At 48.6% G+C, this 23,497-nt stretch overlaps 1 protein-coding gene across 3 annotated transcripts in view; it reads right to left on the minus strand.

Moving 5' to 3' along the window:
• The window catches only part of clasrp (CLK4-associating serine/arginine rich protein), a 72,813-nt gene extending 49,596 nt beyond the window's left edge, over positions 1-23,217 (minus strand). For all 3 annotated transcript variants that reach the window (XR_011588607.1, XM_070867717.1, XM_070867716.1), the window contains exons 1-8: positions 23,136-23,217; positions 19,241-19,381; positions 18,992-19,089; positions 15,565-15,666; positions 9,967-10,046; positions 8,033-8,117; positions 4,637-4,779; positions 2,173-2,269 (exon numbers count right to left, since the gene is read on the minus strand). Coding sequence is in view for 2 of the 3 variants with exons in the window: in XM_070867717.1 (XP_070723818.1) it covers positions 2,173-2,269; positions 4,637-4,779; positions 8,033-8,117; positions 9,967-10,046; positions 15,565-15,666; positions 18,992-19,089; positions 19,241-19,339 (704 nt within the window). In the remaining variant the exon portion in view is untranslated. The remainder of the gene's footprint in view (positions 1-2,172; positions 2,270-4,636; positions 4,780-8,032; positions 8,118-9,966; positions 10,047-15,564; positions 15,667-18,991; positions 19,090-19,240; positions 19,382-23,135) is intronic.
• Between the last annotated feature and the right edge of the window lie 280 nt (positions 23,218-23,497).

Genomic DNA, 23,497 nt, shown 5'->3' on the forward strand with positions numbered 1-23,497 from the left:
GTTCTCGTATTGGACTGTACAGCCACCTAAGAACTCATGTTAAGAGTGGAAGCAAGTCTTCCTCGATTCTGAGGGACTGCCTATGATGATGATGATGATGAGATAAAATTAACTGAAATGTGTGCAAGCTTAGCTAAACATAGTAAAAGCTGAGAAGCAAGGCATGATGGTAAATTGAGCCAATATTATGTTAACTGCTATAACTGCTGAAGCAGCTGGGTTATGTTACAGCCAGGATGGTCAAGGCCAGAACACATACAGGTACAGCAAGTAATCAGGAAGGCAAATGGAATGTTGGCCTTTATTGCAAGGGGGATAGAGTATAAAAGCAGAGAAGTCCTGCTACAACTGTACAGGGTATTGGTGAGGCCACACCTGGAGTACTGCGTGCAGTTTTGGTCTCCGTATTTAAGGAAGGATATACTTGCATTGGAGGCAGTTCAGAGAAGGTTCACTTGGTTGATTCCGGAGATGAGGGGGTTGACTTATGAGGAAAGGTTGAGTAGGTTGGGCCTCTACTCATTGGAGTTCAGAAGAATGTGAGGTGATCTTATCGAAACATAAGATGAGGGGGTTTGACAAGGTGGATGCAGAGAGGATATTTCCACTAATAGGGGAGACCAGAACTCGGGGGCATAATCTTAGAATAAGGGGCCGCCCATTTAAAACGAGATGAGGAGAAATTTCTTCTCTCAAGAGGGTTGTAAATCTGTGGAATTCGCTGCCTCAGAGAGCTGTGGAGGCTGGGACATTGAATAAATTTAAGGTGGAGATAGACAGATTTTTGAGCGATAAGGGAGTCGAGGGTTATGGGGAGCGGGCAGGGAACTGGAGCTGAGACCATGATCAGGTCAGCCATCATCTTATTGAATGGCGGAGCAGGCTCGAGGGGCCAAATGGCCGACTCCTGCTCCTATTTCTTATGTTCTTATGTAACATTAATTAGCCACGACATAAAATAAAAACTCTGCAACACATATTTTCTTATCGCTAAAGTTGCAGATCAACCAAACTAATGTGTTCGCACTGCCTTCAGGGTTCAATAGCTGCTTCTCTTATACCTTTTTCCCATTTTCACACAAACACACACACACACACACACGTTTGTGTAAAAGATCTTCGAGAGGAGTACTCCTCCTGCAAAATGGAGGATACCAGATAAGGTGTTGAAGGTCGGGAAGGCTTGAATTAATAGCGAGGGTATTGTCAGGGCATGCGAAGCCCAGGCAGCTGCAAGCTGTCACATGTGTGTGTGTGTATATGTGGGGAAAATGTATAAGAGAAGCAGCTATTGAACCCTGAAGGCAGTGCGAACACAGAGGAAGACTGGAAGAGAACTATAGTCAACAGAGCACACTGCCACAGTCACTCGGAGGGCTACCGCCAGGGTTTCGAGGGACAGACTGTCGACTATTCCCTTGTTAAGTATTACGTCTTTGAGCTGGATGTAAACCACTTAACAAAATCGGTTGTGCTTATTTACAATATGCCTGTACCCATTGTGGTTTGTTGTGGTCACGGGCACAAGTCTCGTAATCTTACAGTTTTACACTCCGCACAACAGACCGGCACCCTACCCCGCCGCAGAACACCATGTCAGGCAGCGAGGGGGCAGGCTCTGCCCCCGCAGGTATTGCTGATCATTCATGTTCTGCACCGTCTGCTCACGGAGTGCCGTCACGGAGCCTTGGCAGCAGGTCACCGACCCGGCTTTTCCCGAATGCAATGATGTCTGACGCTTAGGGGAGAAGACAGGGGATGGAGCCATCCCCCCCCCCCCTCCCGCTCCTGAATGTGTTCATTCTGGCGGGGCTACGGTTTCCATTAGCCACCTCCTCCCAACAGATCATTCCTCAATTAGCTTTTTTTTTATAACCCCAGACAGTGACTGCACTTCAGAAAGTATTTCTTTGGCTGTGGAGTGTTTTGCGAGGACATGGAAGGTGCTATATAAATGCAACTTCTTTCTTTCCTTAAGCCAAAGGCACCATGGCCGTGAATAACCCCTACAACCCCGCCCCACCCCCCCCCCCACCCAACTCCACGAGAAGACCAACTCACTCAGCACACACAAGCGACTGAATTAGGAAAAGTTCTGCGCCGATGGTCTGGAACCACACGAGATGGCGCCTTTGCTATCAGAACGACAGATACATTCTATCTTAGCCTCACCTGACAAAGTCACCTTCAGACATCCCGTAAGTGGTAGCGAGTTTGTTCAGCTCCAAAGTTTGTTCAGAGTTTAGTTCATCAACGTCCACTTCAACATCTTAAAAGGCAGGAGGAAGTAAATATTCAGAAAACTTCAAACACTAATGATCTAGACCTGCGGCAGAAATACACGGTGAGCCATGCATCGCTTTCAAAGGTAAAGAAGGCACTTTTTTATTTTATTCGCTCATGGGATGTGGGCGTCACTGTCATTTATTGCCCATCCTTAATTGCCCTTGAGAAGGTGGTGGTGAGCCGCCTTCTTGAGATCGAAATGACTTGCTGGGCCATTTCAGAGGGCAGTTAAGAGGCAACCCATAGTGCTGTGGGACTGGAGTCACATATAGAAACATAGAAAATAGGTGCAGGAGTAGGCTATTCAGCCTTAGAGCCTGCACCACCATTTAATAAGATCATGGCTGATCATTCACCTCAGTAACCCCCCTTTCCTGCTTTCTCTCCATACCCTTTGATCCCTTTAGCAGTAAGGGCCATATCTAACTCCCTCTTGAATATATCCAATGAACTGGCATCAACAACTCTCTGCGGTAGAGAATTCCACAGGTTAACAATTCTCTGGGTGAAGAAGTTTCTCCTCATCTCAGTCCTAAATGGCTTACCCCTTATCCTTAGACTGTGTCCCCTGGTTCTGGACTTCCCCAACATCGGGAACATTCTTCCCGCATCTAACCTGTCCAGTCCCGTCAGAATTTTATATGTTCCTATGAGATCTCCTCTCATCCTTCTAAATTCCAGTGAATACAGGCCCAGTCGATCCAGTCTCTCCTCATATGTCAGTCATGCCATCCCAGGAATCAGTCTGGTGAACCTTCGCTGCACTCTCTCAATAGCAAGAACGTCCTTCCTCAGATTAGGAGACCAAAACTGAACACAATATTCCAGGTGAGGCCTCACTAAGGCCCTGTACTACTGCAGTAAGACTTCCCTGCTCCTATACTCAAATCCCCTAGCTATGAAGATCAACATACCATTTGCCTTCTTCACCACCTGCTGTACCTGCATGCCAACTTTCATTGACTGATGTACCATGACACCCAGGTCTCGTTGCACCTCCCCTTTTCCTAATCTGCCACCATTCAGATAATAGTCTGCCTTTGCGTTTTTGCCCCCAAAGTGGATAACCTCACATTTATCCACATTATACTGCACCTGCCCACTATAATGCATTTGCCCACTCAACTAACCTGTCCAAGTCACCCTGCAACCTCTTAGCATCCTCCTCACAGCTCACACCGCCACCCAGCTTAGTGTCATCTGCAAACTTGGAGATATTACACTCAATTCCTTTGTCTAAATCATTGATGTATATTATAGGCCCAGACCAGGTAAGGATGGCAGATTTAAATGAAAAGGGGATAAGGGGTTATGGGGAGCGGGCAGGGAAGTATAGATGAGTCCATGATCAGATCAGCCACGATCTTACTGAATGGCGGAGCAGGCTCGAGGGGCCGAATGGCCGACTCCTGCTCCTATTTCTTATGTTCTTCTTTCCTTCCCTAAAGGTCCCAACAACCTGTGGAGCTGCACCCGCAGCGGGAAATCATCGTTTTCACTCGTTAAAGAGATCGTCGGAAAAAAAAAGAACTGAATTGGGAACCCAAAATGCTACCAGTGTACTGAGTGGTGCTTCAATATGCTGCAAAGCAGAACAATTATAATCACAGCACAAGGTCTGCCGTTCACACAGGATAAAATTATGGCCATTCAGCCCATTGGTCTCATCCCTCTGGTACTTCACCTCAGCTAACCTAACACTCAATGGCATTCTCAACTCCCCGAGTGGCTTTTACTCTATTACGTTATCTGGTAGGTAACTAGAAATGTTTATTTCAAATTCTGCGGGTGCTGGAAATCAGAAATAGGAACAGAAACTGCTGGAGCTACCCAGCGGCATCTGCGGAGAGAGAAACACAGAGTTAATGTTTCAGGTCGATGACCTTTCGTCAGAACTTAACGAAAGCCCTGTCCCAGTGGGCAGCGCCCTCGCGCCTCCGAGTCAGAAGGTTGCGAGTTCAAGTCCCACTCCAGGGACTTGAGCACATAAATCTCGAGACGTTAAACCAAGGCCCCAGGGTCAGATTATCTGGTCATTATCGCATTGCGGTTTGTGGGAGCTTGCTGTGCGCAAACTGGCTGCCGCATCCTCTACATTGCTACAGTGGCTACACTTCAAAAGTACTTCGTTGGCTGTAACGCGCTTTGGGACGCTCTGAGATCTAAATGGAAGACTTTCTTTCTCAAATATCTTTCCTTCTGGAAGTTAAACCAGAGCTGCCCAACCCCAGGGAAATTGCTCGGAATTGGGAATATTTTCAACCCCTCCTTTCCTGTCTAAACATTCAACAGCGCCCTCTGCTGCTGTGGAGGTTTGGGGACAGCTTTCTGAGGCGTTGCAGCAGCTCACCTATGTCTGGGATTTCTTCGTCCGAGTCGCTCTTTTCATCGGATTCGTCCTCATCGTCTTCATCCCGCTCCTCGATCTTTTCGTCTGTGGTTACTGAGCTGTCGTCGTACGTGTAGCCGATTGATGCTTTCTTCTCTGCCAGTCTGTCGGGGGGGGTGGGGGGGGGGGGAAGGCAAGGCAGACAGGTAGTTAACCGGCCACTCCGGGGAATTTTGCTGTGCGCACATGACTGCTGCGTTTGCCTATGTAACAGTCACAGCATTTGACTGTAGTGCGTTGCACGTGAACTTTTCTTTACCCAGAGAGTGGTTGGAATGTGGAACTCGTTGCCACGTGGAGTAGTTGAGACGAACAGCGTGGATACATTAAAAGCAGACTAGAACTAGGGGGACATCTTAGAATAAGGGGTCGCCCATTTAAAACCAAGATGAGAAGGAATTTCTTCTCTCAGAGGGTTGTAAATCTGTGGAATTCACTGCCTCAGAGAGCTGTGGGAGCCGGGACATTGAATAAATTTAAGACAGAAATAGACAGTTTCTTAAACGATAAGGGAATAAAGGGGCGGGCAGGGAAGTGGGCCTGGGTCCATGATCGGATCGACCATGATCTTATTGAATGGCGAAGCAGGCTCGAGGGGCCGTATGGCCGACTCCTGCTCCTATTTCTTATGAGGTGAGATAAGTATGAGGGGGGAAATGAATGGATGGTTATGCTGATAGGATGAGATGAAGTAGGGATGGGAGGAGGCTTGTGTGGTACAGAAACAGTTCTGGTCTCCTTATTTAAGGAGGGATATACTTGCATTGGAGGCAGTTCAAAGAAGGTTCACTCGGTTGATTCCTGAGATGAAGGGGCTGACTTATGAAGAAAGGTTGAGCAGGTTGGGCCTGTACCCATTGGATGAGAGGTGATCTTATTGAAAGGTACAAGATTCTGAGGGGGCTGGACAGGGTAGATGCAGAGAGAATGTTTCCCCTCATGGGGAATCTAGGGGGCATAATTTCAGAATAAGGGGTCGCCCATTTAAAACGGAGATGAGGAGGAATGTCTTCTCTGAGGGTCGTGAATCTTTGGAATTCTCTGCCCCAGAGAGCTGTGGAGGCTGGGTCATTGAATATATTTAAGGTGGAGATAGACAGATTTTTGAGCGATAAGGGAGTCAAGGGTTATGGGGAGCAAGCTGGGAAGTGGGGTTGAAGCCAGGATCAGACCAGCCATGATCTTATTGAATGGTGGAGCAGGCTCGAGGGGCCTAATGGCCGACTCCTGCTCCTTTGCTTATGTTCCTATAAAGACTGGCATGGATCTGTTGGGTCGAATGGCCTGTTTCTGTGCTGTAAATACGATGTAATGTTATTCGATGTAATTTCTGAGATGCACAATAAGCCTCTACATCATTTAAACATCTTTCTTTGACTGATCATTTCTCAGCATCGTAAGCGCTCAATGGACAGTTAAAGATTTACAGATTTCATTTCAGCCGGTAGAGCGAAGGGCTTTATACCCCCGACCAGCGTGGTTCAAATTGAAACTTGATGCAAAAAGCAACGAGACAGCTGACTCCGTCACCCAGTCTTTCCCAGCACCACCACCATCAACCTACCGTGCCAGCCCGTAGCTCAGTGGGCAGCACCCTCGCCTCGGAGTCAGAAGGTTGTGGGTTCAAGTCCCACGCCAGGCTGACATTTCAGTGCCGTGCTGAGGGAGCCCTGCGCTGTCGGAGGTGCCGTCTTTCGGATAAGACGCTATCAAGGCCCCGTCTGCCCTCTCAGGTGGACGTAAAAGATCCCGCGGCACGATCTCCAAGAGCAGGGAGTTATCCCTGGGGCCAATATTTATCCCTCAGTCAACATCACAAAAAAACAGATAATCTGGTCATGATCACATTGTGGGAGCTTGCTGTGTGCAAATTGGCTGCCGCATTTCCTACATTACAACAGTGACTACACTTCAGGAACTATTTCATCAGCTGTAAAGCGCTTTGGGACGTCTTGAAAGGTGCTATGGAAATGCAGGTCTTTTTTACTGTTTGAAATGAAAGGCAAATAATTCAAGCAAAAGATGTCATTCCTTTGGCTAATATGTTGTCAATCCTCCTATAGAGTTCAATGCATTTAATTCCCGAGTTTTCCACACAAGCATATTTGTCAACATAGGAGTCAAAGTATTTCTTATTCTTCTTCCCAATTTTATCACTTCCACCCCTCAAAGGCTCAGTATTTCATGGGCAGGCCTTGTCTAAATGCCCACTGCTTGTGTGGACAGGGAGCGCCCGCAAGCTGTTCAACTGCAGGGGCATCGCAGGCGAACCCTATTTCTATCCTGACTGGAGAGCAATAAGGTGCGTCAAAGGCAGGCCGATCCTAGAACTGAGGTTATACCCATCAGGAAAGATTGAACAGGACGGGGCTTTTTAAAGGGAAGGGCAAGTGGTGACCAGATAGAGGCCTTTTGTTATATATGCAATAAAGGTTCAAACTGAGTACTGTTTAACTAAACAAGGTACAACCTTGGCTCTGCTTTATTTAGGCCCAAAGTTCCTGACTCTCAAAATTGCTGGCCTTTTATACCTGAATAGCACCATGTGCGTGCTGCTCAGTTGCCTCCAACTATGACGCCATCTGGTGGCTACGAACACAATGTACACACATGACACCTTTAAAATTCTGAAAGGGTTCGATAGGGTAGATGTAGAGAAGATGGTTCCACTTGTGGGCGTGACCAGAACTAGAGGCCATGAATACAAGATAAATCCAATGGGGAATTCAGGAGAAACTTCTTTACCCAGAGAGCGGTGAGAATGTGGAACTCGCTGCCACAGGGAGTGGTTGAGGCAAATAGCATCGATGCATCCAAGGGGAAACTCCGTAAGCACACGAGGGAGAAAAGAATAGGATATGTTGCTGGGGTGAGATGAAGAGGGCTGTGGGCGGTCAGTCACTGAGTATATTTAAGGCTCGAGTCAGATAGATATTTGGACTCTAGGGGAATTAAGGGATATGGGGATCAGGCGGGAAAGAGGAATTGAGGTTGAAGAATCAGCCGTGATCTTATTGAATGGTGGAGCAGGCTCGAGGGGCCGAATGGTCGACTCCTGCTCCTAAGCCTTCTGTTCTTATGAGGAGGCTCATGTGGAGCATGAACAGGAGCACGGATCAGTTGGGCCGACTGGTCTGTTTCTGTGCTGTCTTCCTCCATTCACACCTCCATCCCAGCTCAAGAGGACCTCAAGGACATCATTGAGGAGCCCCAGTTGACATCAACTCACTGAGCACAAACCTGGGTCCACTCGGCCACTAAGGTATCAGAGAGCCCGGGCAACAACAAAATAAGACAATGCATCGCTATTTCCAGTTCCATTCTCCACCCTCCCTTCCCCCTGGACTCTGTACATACTTCTTCTTCTCATCTTCGTTGGGTTTCTGCATGCCCCCGTACAGCTCGTCGATGTAGATCTGGTACAGGCACTGCTCCTCGGCAACTGAAAACACAAAAGGACAAGACGGTAAGAAAAGGGAACGAACGAACGAACGCTGGGAAACTGAAGTCCAAACAAAAATCACTCGGTCTAAAAGGGAAAGGACAGGCCGAACGTTTCAGGCCTGGCAAAGTGGGTACTGGTGAGGCCACACCTGGAGTACTGCGTGCAGTTTTGGTCTCCGTATTTACAAAAGGATATACTTGCTTTGGAGGCAGTTCAGAGAAGGTTCACTCGGTTGATTCCGGAGTTGACTTATGAGGAAAGGTTGAGTAGGTTGAGCCTCGACTCATTGGAATTCAGAAGAATGAGAGGTGATCTTATCGAAACGTATAAGATTATGAGGGGGCTTGACAAGGTGGATGCAGAGAGGATGTTTCCACTGATGGGGGAGACTAGAAGTAGAGGGCATGGTCTTAGAATAAGGGGCCCATTTAATACAGAGATGAAGAGGAATTTCTTCTCTCAGAGGGTTGTAAATCTGTGGAATTCGCTGCCTCAGAGAGCTGTGGAAGCCGGGACATTGAATAAATTTAAGACAGAAATAGACAGTTTCTTAAACGGTAAGGGAATATGGGGAGTGGGCAGGGAAGTGGAGCTGAGTCCATGATCAGATCAGCCATGATCGTATTAAATGGCGGAGCAGGCTCGAGGGTCCGTATGGCCTACTCCTGCTCCTATTTCTTATGTTATGTACTTGAAACATGAACCAAGGCGGGTAGATGGAGCCGAGATACAGATCAGCCATGATGGAAGTGAAAGGCGGACAGGCTCGAGGGGCTGAATGGCCTCCTCCAGTTCCTATGTTCTTCACCCACCTTTCTTCTTTCAGGTGCCAAGAGACCTGCTGCGTATTTCCAGCCTTTTCTGTTATTTCTCCAAGTGTTTGACACTAGAACTCCAACAGTGGAGCTGCAACTACCAAAGCAAGTCCAGCAAAATTAATTTGTACTGTTTAAAAAAAGAATATGATCTCTCATGGAAAGTCAGGACGAAGCAGAGAAGATTTTTTTACAAGGTTGATACCAGAACTGAGCGGGTACTGTACCCCTCAGTTCTGGTACCATCTTTGTTAAAAAAGACCCACTCCAGAGACTTGAGCACAACAATCCAGGCTGACACTCCCAGTGCAGTGCTGAGGGAGCGCTGCACTGTCGGAGGGGCAGCGCCGCACTGTCAGAGGGGCAGCGCTGAGGGAGCGCCGCACTGTCGGAGGGGCAGTGCTGAGGGAGCGCTGCACTGTCGGAGGGGCAGTGCTGAGGGAGCGCCGCACTGTCGGAGGGGCAGCGCTGAGGGAGTGCAGCACTGTCGGAGGGGCAGTGCTGAGGGAGTGCCGCACTGTCGGAGGTGCCATCTTTCGGATGAGACGTTAAACTGAGCTCCCCCCCCCCTCACCCCGTCTGCTTTCTCAAGTTGACATAAAAGATCTCACGCCCACTATTTCGAAGAAGAGCAGGGGGAGTTATCCCCGGTGTCCCGGGGCCAATATTTATCCTTCAATCAACATCACAAAAACAGATGATCTGGTCATTATCACATTGCTGTTTGTGGGAGCTTGCTGTGCGCTATAGTAGCTGCTGCGTTCCCACATTACAACAGTAATTACACTCCAACAAGTACTTGGTTGTCTGTAAAGCACTTTGGGACATCCGGTGGTCATGACAGGAACTGAATAAATGCAAGTCTTTCTTTATCAGGAAAGATTAAACAGGCTAAAGCTCTTTGCTTTAGGGCTTTAGGGCCTGACAACCACCAGGCAATTTACCCACTGAGGTATCGTGACAGCTCCAGCAATATAAATTTTGCTAGTTTCGACTGGCCAAGTTTCCGGTCAATCGGCGCGGAGACTTACTGCCTGCAAAATCGTTCTGAACCAGCCCTCGATACCTCTCGTAGTTACACTTCCGCTCATCGTTGTCATGTTCCGGAGAGCTGGGTAAAAGAAAAGGAAGGCTCGTCACACGTTCCCAATGTTATCTTGTAAACGAGGAGACAGTGTCTGCTCTTCAAAAGACCAAAATGGTTTCATTTAATGGATTCTTACATACGAACATAAGAAGTAGGAGCAGGAGTAGGCCATTCGGCCCCTCGAGCCTGCTCCGCCATTTAATACGATCATGGCTGATCCGATCATGGACTCAGCTCCACTTCCCTGCCCGCCCCCTTATTCCCTTATCGGTTAAGAAACTGTCTATTTCTGTCTTAAATTTATTCAATGTCCCAGCTTCCACAGCTCTCTGAGGCAGCGAATTCCACAGATCCACAACCCTCAGAGAGAAGAAATTCCTCCTCATCTCAGTATTAAATGGGCGGCACCTTATTCTAAAATCATGCCCCCTAGTTCTAGTCTCCCCCATCAGTGGAAACATCCTCTCTGCATCCACCTTGTCAAGCCCCCCTCATAATCTGATACGTTTCGATAAGATCACCTCTCATTCTTTTGAATTTCAATGAGTAAAGGCCCAACCTACTCAACCTTTCCTCGTAAGTCAACCCCCCCATCCCCGGAATCAACCTAGTGAACCTTCTCTGAACTGCCTCCAAAGCAAGTATATCCTTTGGTAAATATGGAAACCAAAACTGCACGCAGTATTCCAGGTGTGGCCTCACCAATACCCTGTATAACTGTAGCAAGGTTTCCCTGCTTTTATACTCCATCCCCTTTACAATAAAGGCCAAGATTCCATTGTCCTTCCTGATCACTTGCTGTACCTACATACTAACCTTTTGTGTTTCATGCACAAGTACCTCCAGGTCCCGCTGTACTGCAGCATTTTGCAATCTTTCTCCATTTAAATAATAACTTGCTCTTTGATTTATATGCCATCTGCCAAATTTTTGCCCACTCACTTAGCCCATCTATGTCCTTTTGCATATTTTTTGTGTCCTCCTCACACATTGCTTTTCCTCCCATCTTTGTATCGTCAGCAAACTTGGCTACGTTACACTCAGTCCCTTCGTCCAAGTTGTTAATAGAGATTGTAAATAGTTGGGGTCCCAGAACTGATCCCTGCGGCACCCCACTAGTTACTGGTTGTCAACCCGAGAATGAACCATTTATCCCGACTCTCTGTTCTCTGTTAGTTAGCCAATCCTCTATCCATGCTAATATCTTATCCCCAACCCCATGAACTTTTATCTTGTGCAGTAACCTTTTATGTGACACCTTGTCAAATGCCTTCTGGAAGTCCAAATACACCACATCCACTGGTTCCCCTTTATCCACCCTGTTTGTTACATCCTCAAAGAACTCCAGCAAATTTGTCAAACATGACTTCCCCTTCATAAATCCATGCTGACTCTGACTGACCGAATTTTGCTTTTCCAAATGTTCTGCTACTGCTTCTTTAATAATGGCCTCCAACATTTTCCTAACCACAGTTGTTGGCTAACTGGTCTATAGTTTCCTGCTTTTTGTCTGCCTCCTTTTTTTTTTTAAATAGGGGCGTTATATTTCCAGGGAGGGATTCAAATTCCTGGGGCATTGGAACCGGTTCTGGGGGAGGTGGGACCAGTACAAACCGGACGGTCTGTACCTGGGCAGGACCGGAACCAATGTCCTAGGGGGAGTGTTTGCTAGTGCTTTTGGGGAGGAGTTAAACTAATATGGCAGGGGGATGGGAACCAATGCAGGGAGACAGAGGGAAACAAAAAGGAGGCAAAAGCAAAAGACAGAAAGGAGATGAGGAAAAGTGGAGGGCAGAGAAACCCAAGGCAAAGAACAAAAAGGGCCATTGTACAGCAAAGTTCTAAAAGGACTAAGGGTGTTAAAAAAACAAGCCTGAAGGCTGTGTGTCTTAATGCAAGGGGTGGATGAATTAACTGTGCAAATAGATGTTAACAAATATGATGTGATTGGGATTACGGAGACGTGGCTCCAGGATGATTAGGGCTAGGAACTCAACATCCAGGGGTATTCAACATTCAGGAAAGATAGAATAAAAGGAAAAGGAGGTGGGGTAGCATTGCTGGTTAAGGAGGAAGTTAAGGCAATAGTTCGGAAGGACATTAGCTTGGATGATGTGGAATCTATATGGGTAGAGCTGCAGAACACCAAAGGGCAAAAAACCTTAGTGGGAGTTGTGTACAGACCTCTAAACAGTAGTAGTGATGTTCGGGAGGGCATCAAACATGAAATTAGGAGTGCATGCAATAAAGGTGCAGCAGTTATAATGGGTGACTTTAACATGCACATAGATTGGGTTAACCAAACTGGAAGCAATACGGTGGAGGAGGATTTCCTGGAGTGCATAAGGGATGGTTTTTTAGACCAATATGTCGAGGAACCAACTAGGGGGGGAGGCCATCTTAGACTGGGTGTTGTGTAATGAGAGAGGATTAATTAGCAATCTCGTTGTGCGAGGCCCCTTGGGGAAGAGTGACCATATATGGTGGAATTCTGCATTAGGATGGAGAATGAAACAGTTAACTCAGAGACCATGGTCCAGAACTTAAAGGCGGCTAACATTGAAGGTATGAGGCGTGAATTGGCTAGGATAGATTGGCAAATGATACTGAAGGGGTTGACTGTGGATGGGCAATGGCAGACATTCAGAGACCGCATGGATGAACTACAACAATTGTACATTCCTGTCTGGCGAAAAAATAAAAAAGGGATGGTGACTCAACCGTGGCTATCAAGGGAAATCAGGGATAGTATTAAAGCCAAGGAAGTGGCATACAAATTGGCCAGAAATAGCAGCGAACCTGGGGACTGGGAGAAATTTAGAACTCAGCAGAGGAGGACAAAGGGTTTGATTAGGACAGGGAAAATGGAGTACGAGAAGAAGCTTGCAGGGAACATTAAGACGGATTGCAAATGTTTCTATAGATATGTAAAGAGAAAAAGGTTAGTAAAGACAAACATAGGTCCCCTGCAGTCAGAATCAGGGGAAGTCATAACGGGGAACAAAGAAATGGCGGACCAATTGAACAAGTACTTTGGTTCGGTATTCACTAAGGAGGACACAAACAACCTTCCGGATATAAAAGGGGTCGGAGGGTCTAGTAAGGAGGAGGAACTGAGGGAAATCCTTATTAATCGGGAAATTGTGTTGGGGAAATTGATGGGATTGAAGGCCGATAAATCCCCAGGGCTTGATGGACTGCATCCCAGAGTACTTAAGGAGGTGGCCTTGGAAATAGTGGATGCATTGACAGTCATTTTCCAACATTCCATTGACTCTGGATCAGTTCCTATGGAGTGGAGGTTGCCAATGTAACCCCACTTTTTAAAAAAGGATGGAGAGATAACAGAGAATTATAGACCGGTCAGCTTGACATCGGTAGTGGGAATCAATTATTAAGGATGTCAATACAGTGCATTTGGAAAGAGGTGACATGATAGGTCCAAGTCAGCATGGATTTGTGAAAGGGAAATCATGCTTGACAAATCTTCTGGAATTTTTTGAGGATGTTTCCAGTAGAGTGGACAAGGGAGAACCAGTTGATGTGGTATATTTGGACTTTCAGAAGGCTTTCGACAAGGTCCCACACAAGAGATTAATGTGCAAATTTAAAGCACATGGGATTGGGGGTAGTGTGCTGACGTGGATTGAGAACTGGTTGTCAGACAGGAAGCAAAGAGTAGGAGTAAATGGGGACTTTTCAGAATGGCAGGCAGTGACTAGTGTGGTACCGCAAGGTTCTGTGCTGGGGCCCCAGCTGTTTACACTGTACATTAATGATTTAGACGAGGGGATTAAATGTAGTATCTCCAAATTTGCGGATGACACTAAGTTGGGTGGCAGTGTGAGCTGCGAGGAGGATGCTATGAGGCTGCAGAGTGACTTGGATAGGTTAGGTGAGTGGGCAAATGCATGGCAGATGAAGTATAATGTGGATAAATGTGAGGTTATCCACTTTGGTGGTAAAAACAGAGAGACAGACTATTATCTGAATGGTGACAGATTAGGAAAAGGAGAGGTGCAAAGAGACCTGGGTGTCATGGTACATCAGTCATTGAAGGTTGGCATGCAGGTACAGCAGGCGGTTAAGAAAGCTAATGGCATGTTGGCCTTCATAGCGAGGGGATTTGAGTACAGGGGCAGGGAGGTGTTGCTACAGTTGTACAGGGCCTTGGTGAGGCCACACCTGGAGTATTGTGTACAGTTTTGGTCTCCTAACCTGAGGAAGAACATTCTTGCTATTGAGGGAGTGCAGCGAAGGTTCACCAGACTGATTCCTGGGATGGCGGGACTGACCTATCAAGAAAGACTGGATTAACTGGGCTTGTATTCACTGGAGTTCAGAAGAATGAGAGGGGACCTCATAGAAACGTTTAAAATTCTGACGGGGTTAGACAGGTTAGATGCAGGAAGAATGTTCCCAATGTTGGGGAAGTCCAGAACCAGGGGACACAGTCTAAGGATAAGGGGTAAGCCATTTAGGACCGAGATGAGGAGGAATTTCTTCACCCAGAGAGTGGTGAACCTGTGGAATTCTCTACCACAGAAAGTTGTTGAGGCCAATTCACTAAATCTATTCAAAAAGGAGTTAGATGAAGTCCTTATTACTAGGGGAATCAAGGGGTATGGCGAGAAAGCAGGAATGGGGTACTGAAGTTGCATGTTCAGCCATGAACTCATTGAATGGCGGTGCAGGCTCGAAGGGCCGAAAAACCTATTTTCTATGTTTCTACGTAATCTGCTGGGACCTCCCCAGAATCCAGGAAATGTTGATAAATTACAACCAGTGCAGCCACTATCCCTGCCGCTCCTTCGCTTAAGACCCGAGGATGCAATCCACCCGGTCTTTCTTTGCATTTGTAACTCCCCAAACAAGTTTGTGTGAAGGACTGCCTCACTTTCACACTTGCAGTCCAGGTTGAGCGTCCCGAAATCTGGGGTTCCGAAATCAGGAATGTTCCGGAATCCGGAGCCGAACTGTGGCAGGGTCATCTGGAATCCAGAAAGTATTCCAAAATCCGGACAATTTTTACAACCGATTGCCACTGTGAGTTGAGAGGGAGAAAAAATACCCCCCAAAATTCCAAAAAACAAAGAAGAAAAATTCGCAAAACCCTTACCTACTAAATCGGTGAAAAATAAATTTTAAAATAGAAACTTTAACTTACCTTTTTTTGCAGGTCTTCAACGCAATTTCTCCCGGCCGCCGACCCCTGACCCCTGACCCACAGCCGACGCTACCGAACCCTCCCCAGTTCCGGCGCCGACACCTCCTTACCTCGGCCCAGGCGTTTCCGGATTCGGGATGTCAAAAAGACCTTGGTCCCGAGGTTTCCGGATTTCGAACGCTCTACCTGCATATATACATTTTTTTATTCGTTCGTGTAATTTGGGCGCGCTGCGAAAACCGGCATTTATTGCCCATCCCCTAATTGCCCCCTTGAGAAGGTGGCGGTGAGCCGCCTTCTTGGACCGCTGCAGTCCCGTGTGGTGAAGGTGCTCCCACTCCCCCATCCGTCAGGATTATACACGTTGATACTCACAGAGCGCTCAGGAAGGGCGCCATGTACTCCGGAATGTAATCCAGGTGTGCCCGAACATCGAATCGATCAATCATGTTGTTCGTGTCACCCTGCCAGGGCATCCTACGGAAACAATGTTGACAATGGAAACATTCAGCAAGACTGGGCGACCGAATGGGATGCACACATCGCGTACACATAATACGAACAGGAATAAATCTCCTGGCGAAGCAACATTACATCGGATATACGGCACAGAAACATTCGGCCCAACCAGTCCAAGTCAGCTGTAACACCGCCCCCCCCTTGAGCCTCCTCCCGTCTTTCCTCATCTAAATCTATCAGCGTAACCCTCTATTCCCTTCTCCCTCATATGTTTGCCCAGCCTCCCCTTAAATACATCGATACTATTCGCCTCAACCCCTCCCTGTGGCAGCGAGTTCCACATTCTCACCGCTCTCTGGGTAAAGAGGTTTCTCCTGAATCCCCTATTGGATGTATTGGTGACGATCTTATATTGATAGCCTCTAGTTTTGCTCTTCCCCACAAGTGGAAACACTCTCTCTGTATCCACGCTATCAACACCTTTCATAATTTTAAAGACCTCTAATTAGGTCATCCCTCAGCCTTCTCTTTTCCCGAGAAAAGAGACCCCAGCCTGTTCATCCTTTCCTGATGGGTATAACCCTCGCAGTTCTGCATTCTATTCAGTACTCGGAGCCTGATTAGCAGGAACCACATTACAGGAAGGATGTGATTGCACTGGAGAGGGCACAGAGGAGATTTACGAGGATGTTGCCTGGACTGGAGAATTTTAGCTATGAGGAAAGATTGGATAGGCTGGGGTTGTTTTCTTTGGAACAGAGGAGGCTGAGGGGAGACCTTATTGAGGTGTATAAAATTATGAGGGGCCGAGATAGAGTGGATAGGAAGGACCTGTTTCCCTTAGCAGAGGGGTTAACAACCAGGGGGGCATAGATTTAAAGTAATTGGGGGGAGGTTTAGTGGGGATTTGAGGAGACATTTCTTCACCCAGAGGGTGGTGGGGGTCTGGAACTCTGCCTGAAAGGGTGGTAGAGGCAGAAACCCTCACCACATTTAACAAGTACTTGGATGTGCACTTGAAGTGCTGTAACCTACAGGGCTACGGACCAAGAGCTGGAAAGTGGAATTAGGCTGGGTAGCTCTTGGTCGGCCGGCGCAGACACGATGGGCCAAATGGCCTCCTTCCATGCTGTAAATTTCTGTGATTCGAGGCCTTCATCGACCTCTTCAGCAAAACAGAAAAGCTTCTTCCCTTTTCCGCTTCAGAACTATCCAAGTGTTGTACAGCACTGCCGCTCTCCAACCCAAACCTCTCTCCTCTTAAAGGTGCTAACACTTAGTGGAAACTGGACACCCTCCATGTCTTGTCCAAGTGGCCATTTTTCACACACAAGTCTACAAAAATCAGGGGTGTCACAGTGGAAGTTGGGAGGGGGCAAAACACGTCCCATCTTCATCCGTCACCCTCCCGTGTGCTTTGCAACAGGAGACACTAGTGCTCAGAGTGGGAATCCTGGCTAATTTTCACCTCTGATCCAGGGCTCCCGAGGTGGACTATCCCCTCCAGCTACTGCCGCGACTAAGGTCAGCACGGACCAGCGATCGAACCTGGGACTGGTTAGGGAGGCAGTTCCAGAACCTTGACCCAGCGACAATGAAGGAACGGCCGATATATTTCCAAGTCGGGATGGTGTGTGACTCGGAGGGGAACGTGGAGGTGGTGGTGTTCCCATGCGCCTGCTGCCCTTGTCCTTCCAGGCGGTAGAGGTCGCGGGTTTGGGAGGAGCTGTCGAAGAAGCCTTGGCGAGTTGCCGCAGTGCATCTCGCAGACGGTGCTCACTGCAGCCACGGTGCGCCGGTGGTGGAGGGAGTGAGTGTTGAAGGTGGTGGGTAGCGTGCTGATCAAAGCGGACTGCTTTGTCCTGGATGGTGTCGAGCTTCTTGAGTGTTGTTGGAGTCGCACTCGTCCAGGCAAGTGGAGAGATTTCTGACTTGCATAAGAACATAAGAAATAGGAGCAGGAGTCAGCCATCTGGCCCTTCGAGCATGCTCCGCCATTCAATAAGATCATGGGTGATCTGATCTTGGCCTCAACTCCACTTCCTCGCCCGCTCCCCATAACCCTGGACTCCCTTACACCTTGTAGATGGTGAAATGGCTTTGGGGAGTCAGGGGTGAGTCACTCGCTGAAGCTTACCCTGCTCTTGTTGCCACAGTATTTATGCGGCTGGTCCAGTTAAGTTTCTGGTCAATGGTGAGCCCCAGGATGTTGATGGTAAGGGGATTCGACGATGGTAATGCCAATGAAAGTCATGGGGAGGTGCTTCGACTTTCTCCTGCTGGAGATGGTGTGTGACCAGATCCTAACCCGACCCAGCAGCACACACCCTTCCTTGCATAGCCAGTCTAGGAGCCGCACAATGTGCGATAACCTTACCCAAATCCCCAAGCCAGCCAAATCCCCAAGCCAGAACAGCTGGCACTGTGCAATTTGTCTGTCTGCTCCTGTTCCTATCTTCCTTCCCGTCGCCACATACAGAAGATAGTGTGCTTCTCTCAGAAGGCTTGCTGATCACGGAGCAGACAGCAGCACCAAAACACAAGACATGGAGACACCTTTGCTCAAATTGCTTTGGCCAATATTTATTCCTCAATCAACATTACTAAAAATGATCCAGTCATTATCACATTGCTGTGTGTGGGAGCTTGCTGTGCGCAAGCTGGCTGCCGCGTTTCCCGCATTACAACAGCGACTACACGCCAAAAGTACTTCATTCTCTGTAAAGCGCTTTTGAGACGTCCGTTGGTCGTGAAAGGTGCTATATAAATGCAAGTCTTTCTTTTCTTTCAAATCAGTCCCCCACCAGACAGAAGGCTGGGAAAGGGAATGAGAATAGACTGACAGGTCTCTTAAATCACTCTCGCCTTCCACCGTATCACAGACCTTTCCTCTCTTCTCTCCCCCTGCACTTCCTTAAGAATCGTTACATCTCGCACTTTTCAAGTTCCGATGAAGGGTCGGTGACCTGAAACGTTAACTCTGTGTTTCTCTCTCCACAGATACCGCCTGACCCGCTGAGTACTTCCAGCATTTATTTCAGATTCCAGCATAAGAACATAAGAAATAGGAGCAGGAGTCGGCCATACGGCCCCTCGAGCCTGCTCCGCCGCTCAATAAGATCGTGGCTGATCCGATCATGGACTCAGGTCCACTTCCCCGCCCGCTACCCCTTATTCTCTTGTTGGTTAAGAAACTGTCGATCTCTGTCTTAAATTTATTCCATGTCCCAGCTTCCACAGCTCTCTGAGGCAGCGAATTCTGCAGTATTTTTGCAATTTGTACAGACGAACAAGCTGGTCAGATTATCGCAAACGTGCCCTAGTCAGACACATTCTCACTCACATGTTGAGGGGACTCTCTGCTGCAAGTGCCACAGCAGAATCCAGGTGGATTTTACACGCCCTTCCGTGAACCTGCAGGAACTGCGCTGGGTCTTTTTTCTGTAAAGATTGCAGAACACAGTTTAGAGAAGAAAAACTCTGAAATAGTCAAAAAAAAAAATTTTTTTTTTTTTTTTTTTACATCAGCTGATCCGAACGGTACAAAGCCGAAATTGCAACCGTGAACGTTACGTTGGGGCGAGAAACTCACAATCTTCTCGTAGTATTCCCTGCGCCGTTCCGCCCGCTTCTTATAATCCACCATCATCCCGCGCAGCTTGCGCTCGTGCTTGCGCGCTTCGTGCCACATCCTGGAGTCCGATTGAGACGCACGTTACACAAAACCGCAAGTCTGCAAAGAAAGGAAGCGATTATAGCGCGATTAAAAAGCAAGGCTTCCATTTATATAGCGCCTTTCACAAACACCGGACGTCCCTTAGCTCTTTACAGCCAATGACGTACCTTTGGAGTGCAGTCGCTGTTGTAATGTAGAATATATCAGCTTTCAACAACTTGCATTTATATAGCGCCTTTAACGTCGTTTAAAAACATCCCCAGGCGCTTCACAGGAGCGTTATCGAACAAGATTTGACACCGGGCCACATAAGGGGTATTAGGACAGGTGACCAAAAAGCTGGGTCAAAGAGGTCGGTTTAAATGGGCGTCTTAAAGGAGGAGAGAAAGGCGGAGAGCTTTAGCGAGGGAGTTCCAGAGCTTTAGCCCAGGCAACTGAAGGCGAGGCCACCAATGATGGAGCGATGGAAATCAGGGATGCTCAAGAGGGCAGAATTGGAGGAGCGCAAAAATGTCAGAGGATTGTAGGGCTGGAGGGGATTCATCATCATCATAGGCAGTCCCTCGAAATCGAGGAAGACTCGCTGCCACTCTAAAAAAAAAAGTGAGTTCTCAAGTGACTGTACAGTCCAATGCGGGAATTACAGTCTCTGTCGCAGGTGGAGCAGACAGTGGTTGAAGGAAAGGGTGGGTGCTGTATATGGTTTGCCGCACGCTCCTTCCACTGTCTGCGTTTGATTTCTGCAATGCTCTCGACCGGTCGAGGCAGTGGACGGTCGAGGGTGTCGTTCAGCCTGACTGCATGCCTCTCTTCCACGGTTATATTTGAGCCAGGGTATCCCTGGAGATGGAGCACGCCGTGTCCAGCAGCCTTTCGCATGAGGTGGGGATCGGAGGGACTGGAGTGCATCATCATCCCCCCGGCAACCAAATTTTAATTTAATTTGACACGGTTTTGGTCCACTTACAAAAGGGGGCACTTGATTTAATGTTAAAACAAAATAGTTGTAGAGCTGTTGAGTTGTGATGTTCACAAGACTCAATAAAACCCCAGCCAGTTGGGTTTGGGGGATCCACGATGAGTTATGAGGTTGTGAGCCTGGTGGATGAACTGGTAACGTGTCATGTGATTGTTAAACCTTTGTTACTAAACCAACTAGTTCTTAATAGTAATGCGTTGCTATGAATTCTTACGCAAAGCACTCATGACGCAAATACATTACAGCTAGAGAGGGGATGGGGGAGGTTTAATCATGATTAAAAACATTATTTACTCACTTCTCCCGTGCCCAGGGCACAGAGCAGCTCTGCAAAGGAGATGAAAGGACAGATAGTGGACGGTGGCATTCAATGTGGAGACAGACAGCACAAGGTAGCAGGTGTTAGCGAGGCACAAACTTGCATTCTCAGGAATTTTCAACGCATTCCAGAATCAATGAAACACTTTCATCGACCTAAAACATTAACTCTGTTTGTCTCCCTCCACAGATGGTGAGCGTTTTCCAGCATTTTCTTCTTTTGTTTTATTTCATAAGTACTTTCAGTTAGTTATACTTTAACAGCATTTTACAGAAGTAAATCATTAAAATGTAACTTGCGTGATTTTGCCAGATCTCTGTTTCAGTGCTCGCCGTGGCTCAGTGGGCAGCACCCTCGCCTCTGAGTCAGAAGGTCGTGGGTTCAAGTCCCACTCCAGGGACTTGAGCACATGAATCTAGGCTGACACTCCCAGTGCAGCACCGAGGGAGAGCTGCACTGTCGGAGGTGCCGTTTTTCTGATGAGCCATTAAACCGAGGCACCGTCTGCCCTCTCAGGTGGACGTAAAAGATCCCACGGCACTAATGGAGTTATCCCCGATGTCATGGCCACCATTTATCTTTCAACCCAGAGATTATCTGGTCATTATCACAGTGCTGCCGCGTTTCCTACATAACACTTCAAAAATTGGGACACCGAGAGGCCGTGAAAGGCACTATAGAAATGCATGAAAGATCATCGACATGAAATGCTAACAACTTGCATTTATATAGCGCCTTTAACATAGTTGAAACATCCCGAGGTGCTTAACAGGAGTATTACAAGGCAAAAAAATTGACACTGCGCCACAAAACGACCCCAAAGGCTTGGTCAAAATGGCAAGTTTTAATGAGAGTCTTAAAGGAGGAAATAGAGGGAGCTTGTTGATGTGCAAATTGACTGCCATGTTTCCTACAGTACAACAGTGACTACACTTCAAAAGTACTTCATTGGTTGTAAAGCACTTTGAGATATCCGGTGGTCGTGAAAGGCGCAATAAAAGGCAAGTATTTCTTTATATGCTTATCATAGAATGTACACCTTTCACAACCACCAGACGTCTCAAAGCGTTTTGCAGCCAATGAAGTACTTTTGGAGTGTAGTCACTGTTGTAATGTGGGAAACGCAGCAGTCAATTTGCGCACAGCAAGCTCCCACACACAGCAATGTGATAACGACCAGATAATCTGTTTGGACTTCCCAACTTTTATACACCATCTGCCTTGCAATAAATTCCATTTGCCTTCCAAATGACTTGCTGTACCTGCACGTTAACTTTTTGTTGTTTCGTGTACGAGGAGCCCCAGGTCCCTCTGTACTGTAGCATTTTGTAATCTCGCTCCAAAATCATTTTAAAGGGGAATGGGTTTTAAAATGGTGCCCTGGCCCAGTGTCTCCTCCGCCTTAGGGAGCCAGACAGTGGCTCCCCTCTCTCCTAGGGGCCAGATAGTGGCCCTCCCCTCCCCTAGGGGCCAGAGAGTGGTTCCCCTCTCTCCTAGGGGCCAGACAGTGGCTCCCCTCTCTCCTAGGGGCCGACAGAGGCTTCCCCCCTCCCCTAGGGGCCAGACATTGCCTCCCTCCCCTCTCAGAGGGGCCAGATATTGGCCCTCCCCCCTCCTCTAGGGGCCAGACATTGGCCCTCCCCCCCTCCCCTAGGGGCCAGACAGTGGCCCTCCTCCTCCCCTAGGGGCCAGACAGTGGCCCTCCCCCTCCCCTAGGGGCCAGACAGTGGCCCTCCCCCTCCCCTAGGGGCCAGACAGTGGCCTTCCCCCTCCCCTAGGAGTCAGACATTGCTCCCCCCTCCCCTAGGGGCCAGACAGTGGCCCTCCCCCTCCCCTAGGGGTCAGACATTGCTCCCCCCTCGCCTAGGGGCCAGACAGTGGCCCTCCCCTCCCCTAGGGGCCAGACATTGCTCCCCCTCCCCTAGGGGCCAGACAGTGGCCCTCCCCCTCCCCTAGGGGCCAGACAGTGGCTCCCCCCTCCCCTAGGGGTCAGACATTGCTCCCCCCTCCCCTAGGGGCCAGAGAATGGCCCTCCCCCTCCCCTAGGGGCCAGACAGTGCTCCCCCCTCCCCTAGGGGCCAGACAGTGGCCCTCCCCTCCCCTAGGGGCCAGACAGTGGCCCTCCCCCTCCCCTAGGGGTCAGACAGTGGCTCCCCCCTCCCCTAGGGGTCAGATAGTGGCCCTCCCCCTCCCCTAGGGGCCAGATAGTGGCCCTCCCCCTCCCCTAGGGGCCAGATAGTGGCCCTCCCCCTCCCCAAGGGGCCAGACAGTGGCTCCCCCCTACCCTAGGGGTCAGACATGGGCCCTCCCCCTACCCTAGGGGTCAGACATGGGCCCTCCCCCTACCCTAGGGGTCAGACATGGGCCCTTCCCCTCCCCCTCTCTCCTAGGGGCCACATTGGCATTCCCCCCAGCCCCTGTGCCCCCAGCCCCGCGGCCTCGGGTTTATAATCCACAAACGCTGCCATTGTTTCCAGCAGAGTGTGTGCGCCCGCCCCCTGCGCACCGTTTACCTGAAGCGCCAAATCCCGCTCTTCACTCCGCCATCTTGTTCTCTGTCTCTTCTCCTTTGCCCAGGCCAAAGCTGTCCGCCCGCCAACACCCTCCCCCGGCCACTTCCGCCCCGCTCAACCCGCCTGCTCCCCACTACTTCCGCCCCGCTATAGGAACGCCGGCAAAGCCCTCCCTCCCGGAACCGCAGGAATTCCGCCCACACGTTAGTTCCGCTGGTGCAATCAAAACAAAATCCAGCTCTTGAGAGATGTCTTAGAAAATATATATATCCGATTTTTAAAAAGGTTTCTAATTTGGGTTAAAAATAAACTTTTCTTAGTGGGTAGGGTTTTTAGCATTAAAATGTGCTTTTGGTCTCCTA

Source organism: Pristiophorus japonicus, chromosome 26, assembly GCF_044704955.1.
Source record: "Pristiophorus japonicus isolate sPriJap1 chromosome 26, sPriJap1.hap1, whole genome shotgun sequence".
NCBI classification, from domain to species: Eukaryota; Metazoa; Chordata; class Chondrichthyes; family Pristiophoridae; genus Pristiophorus; species Pristiophorus japonicus.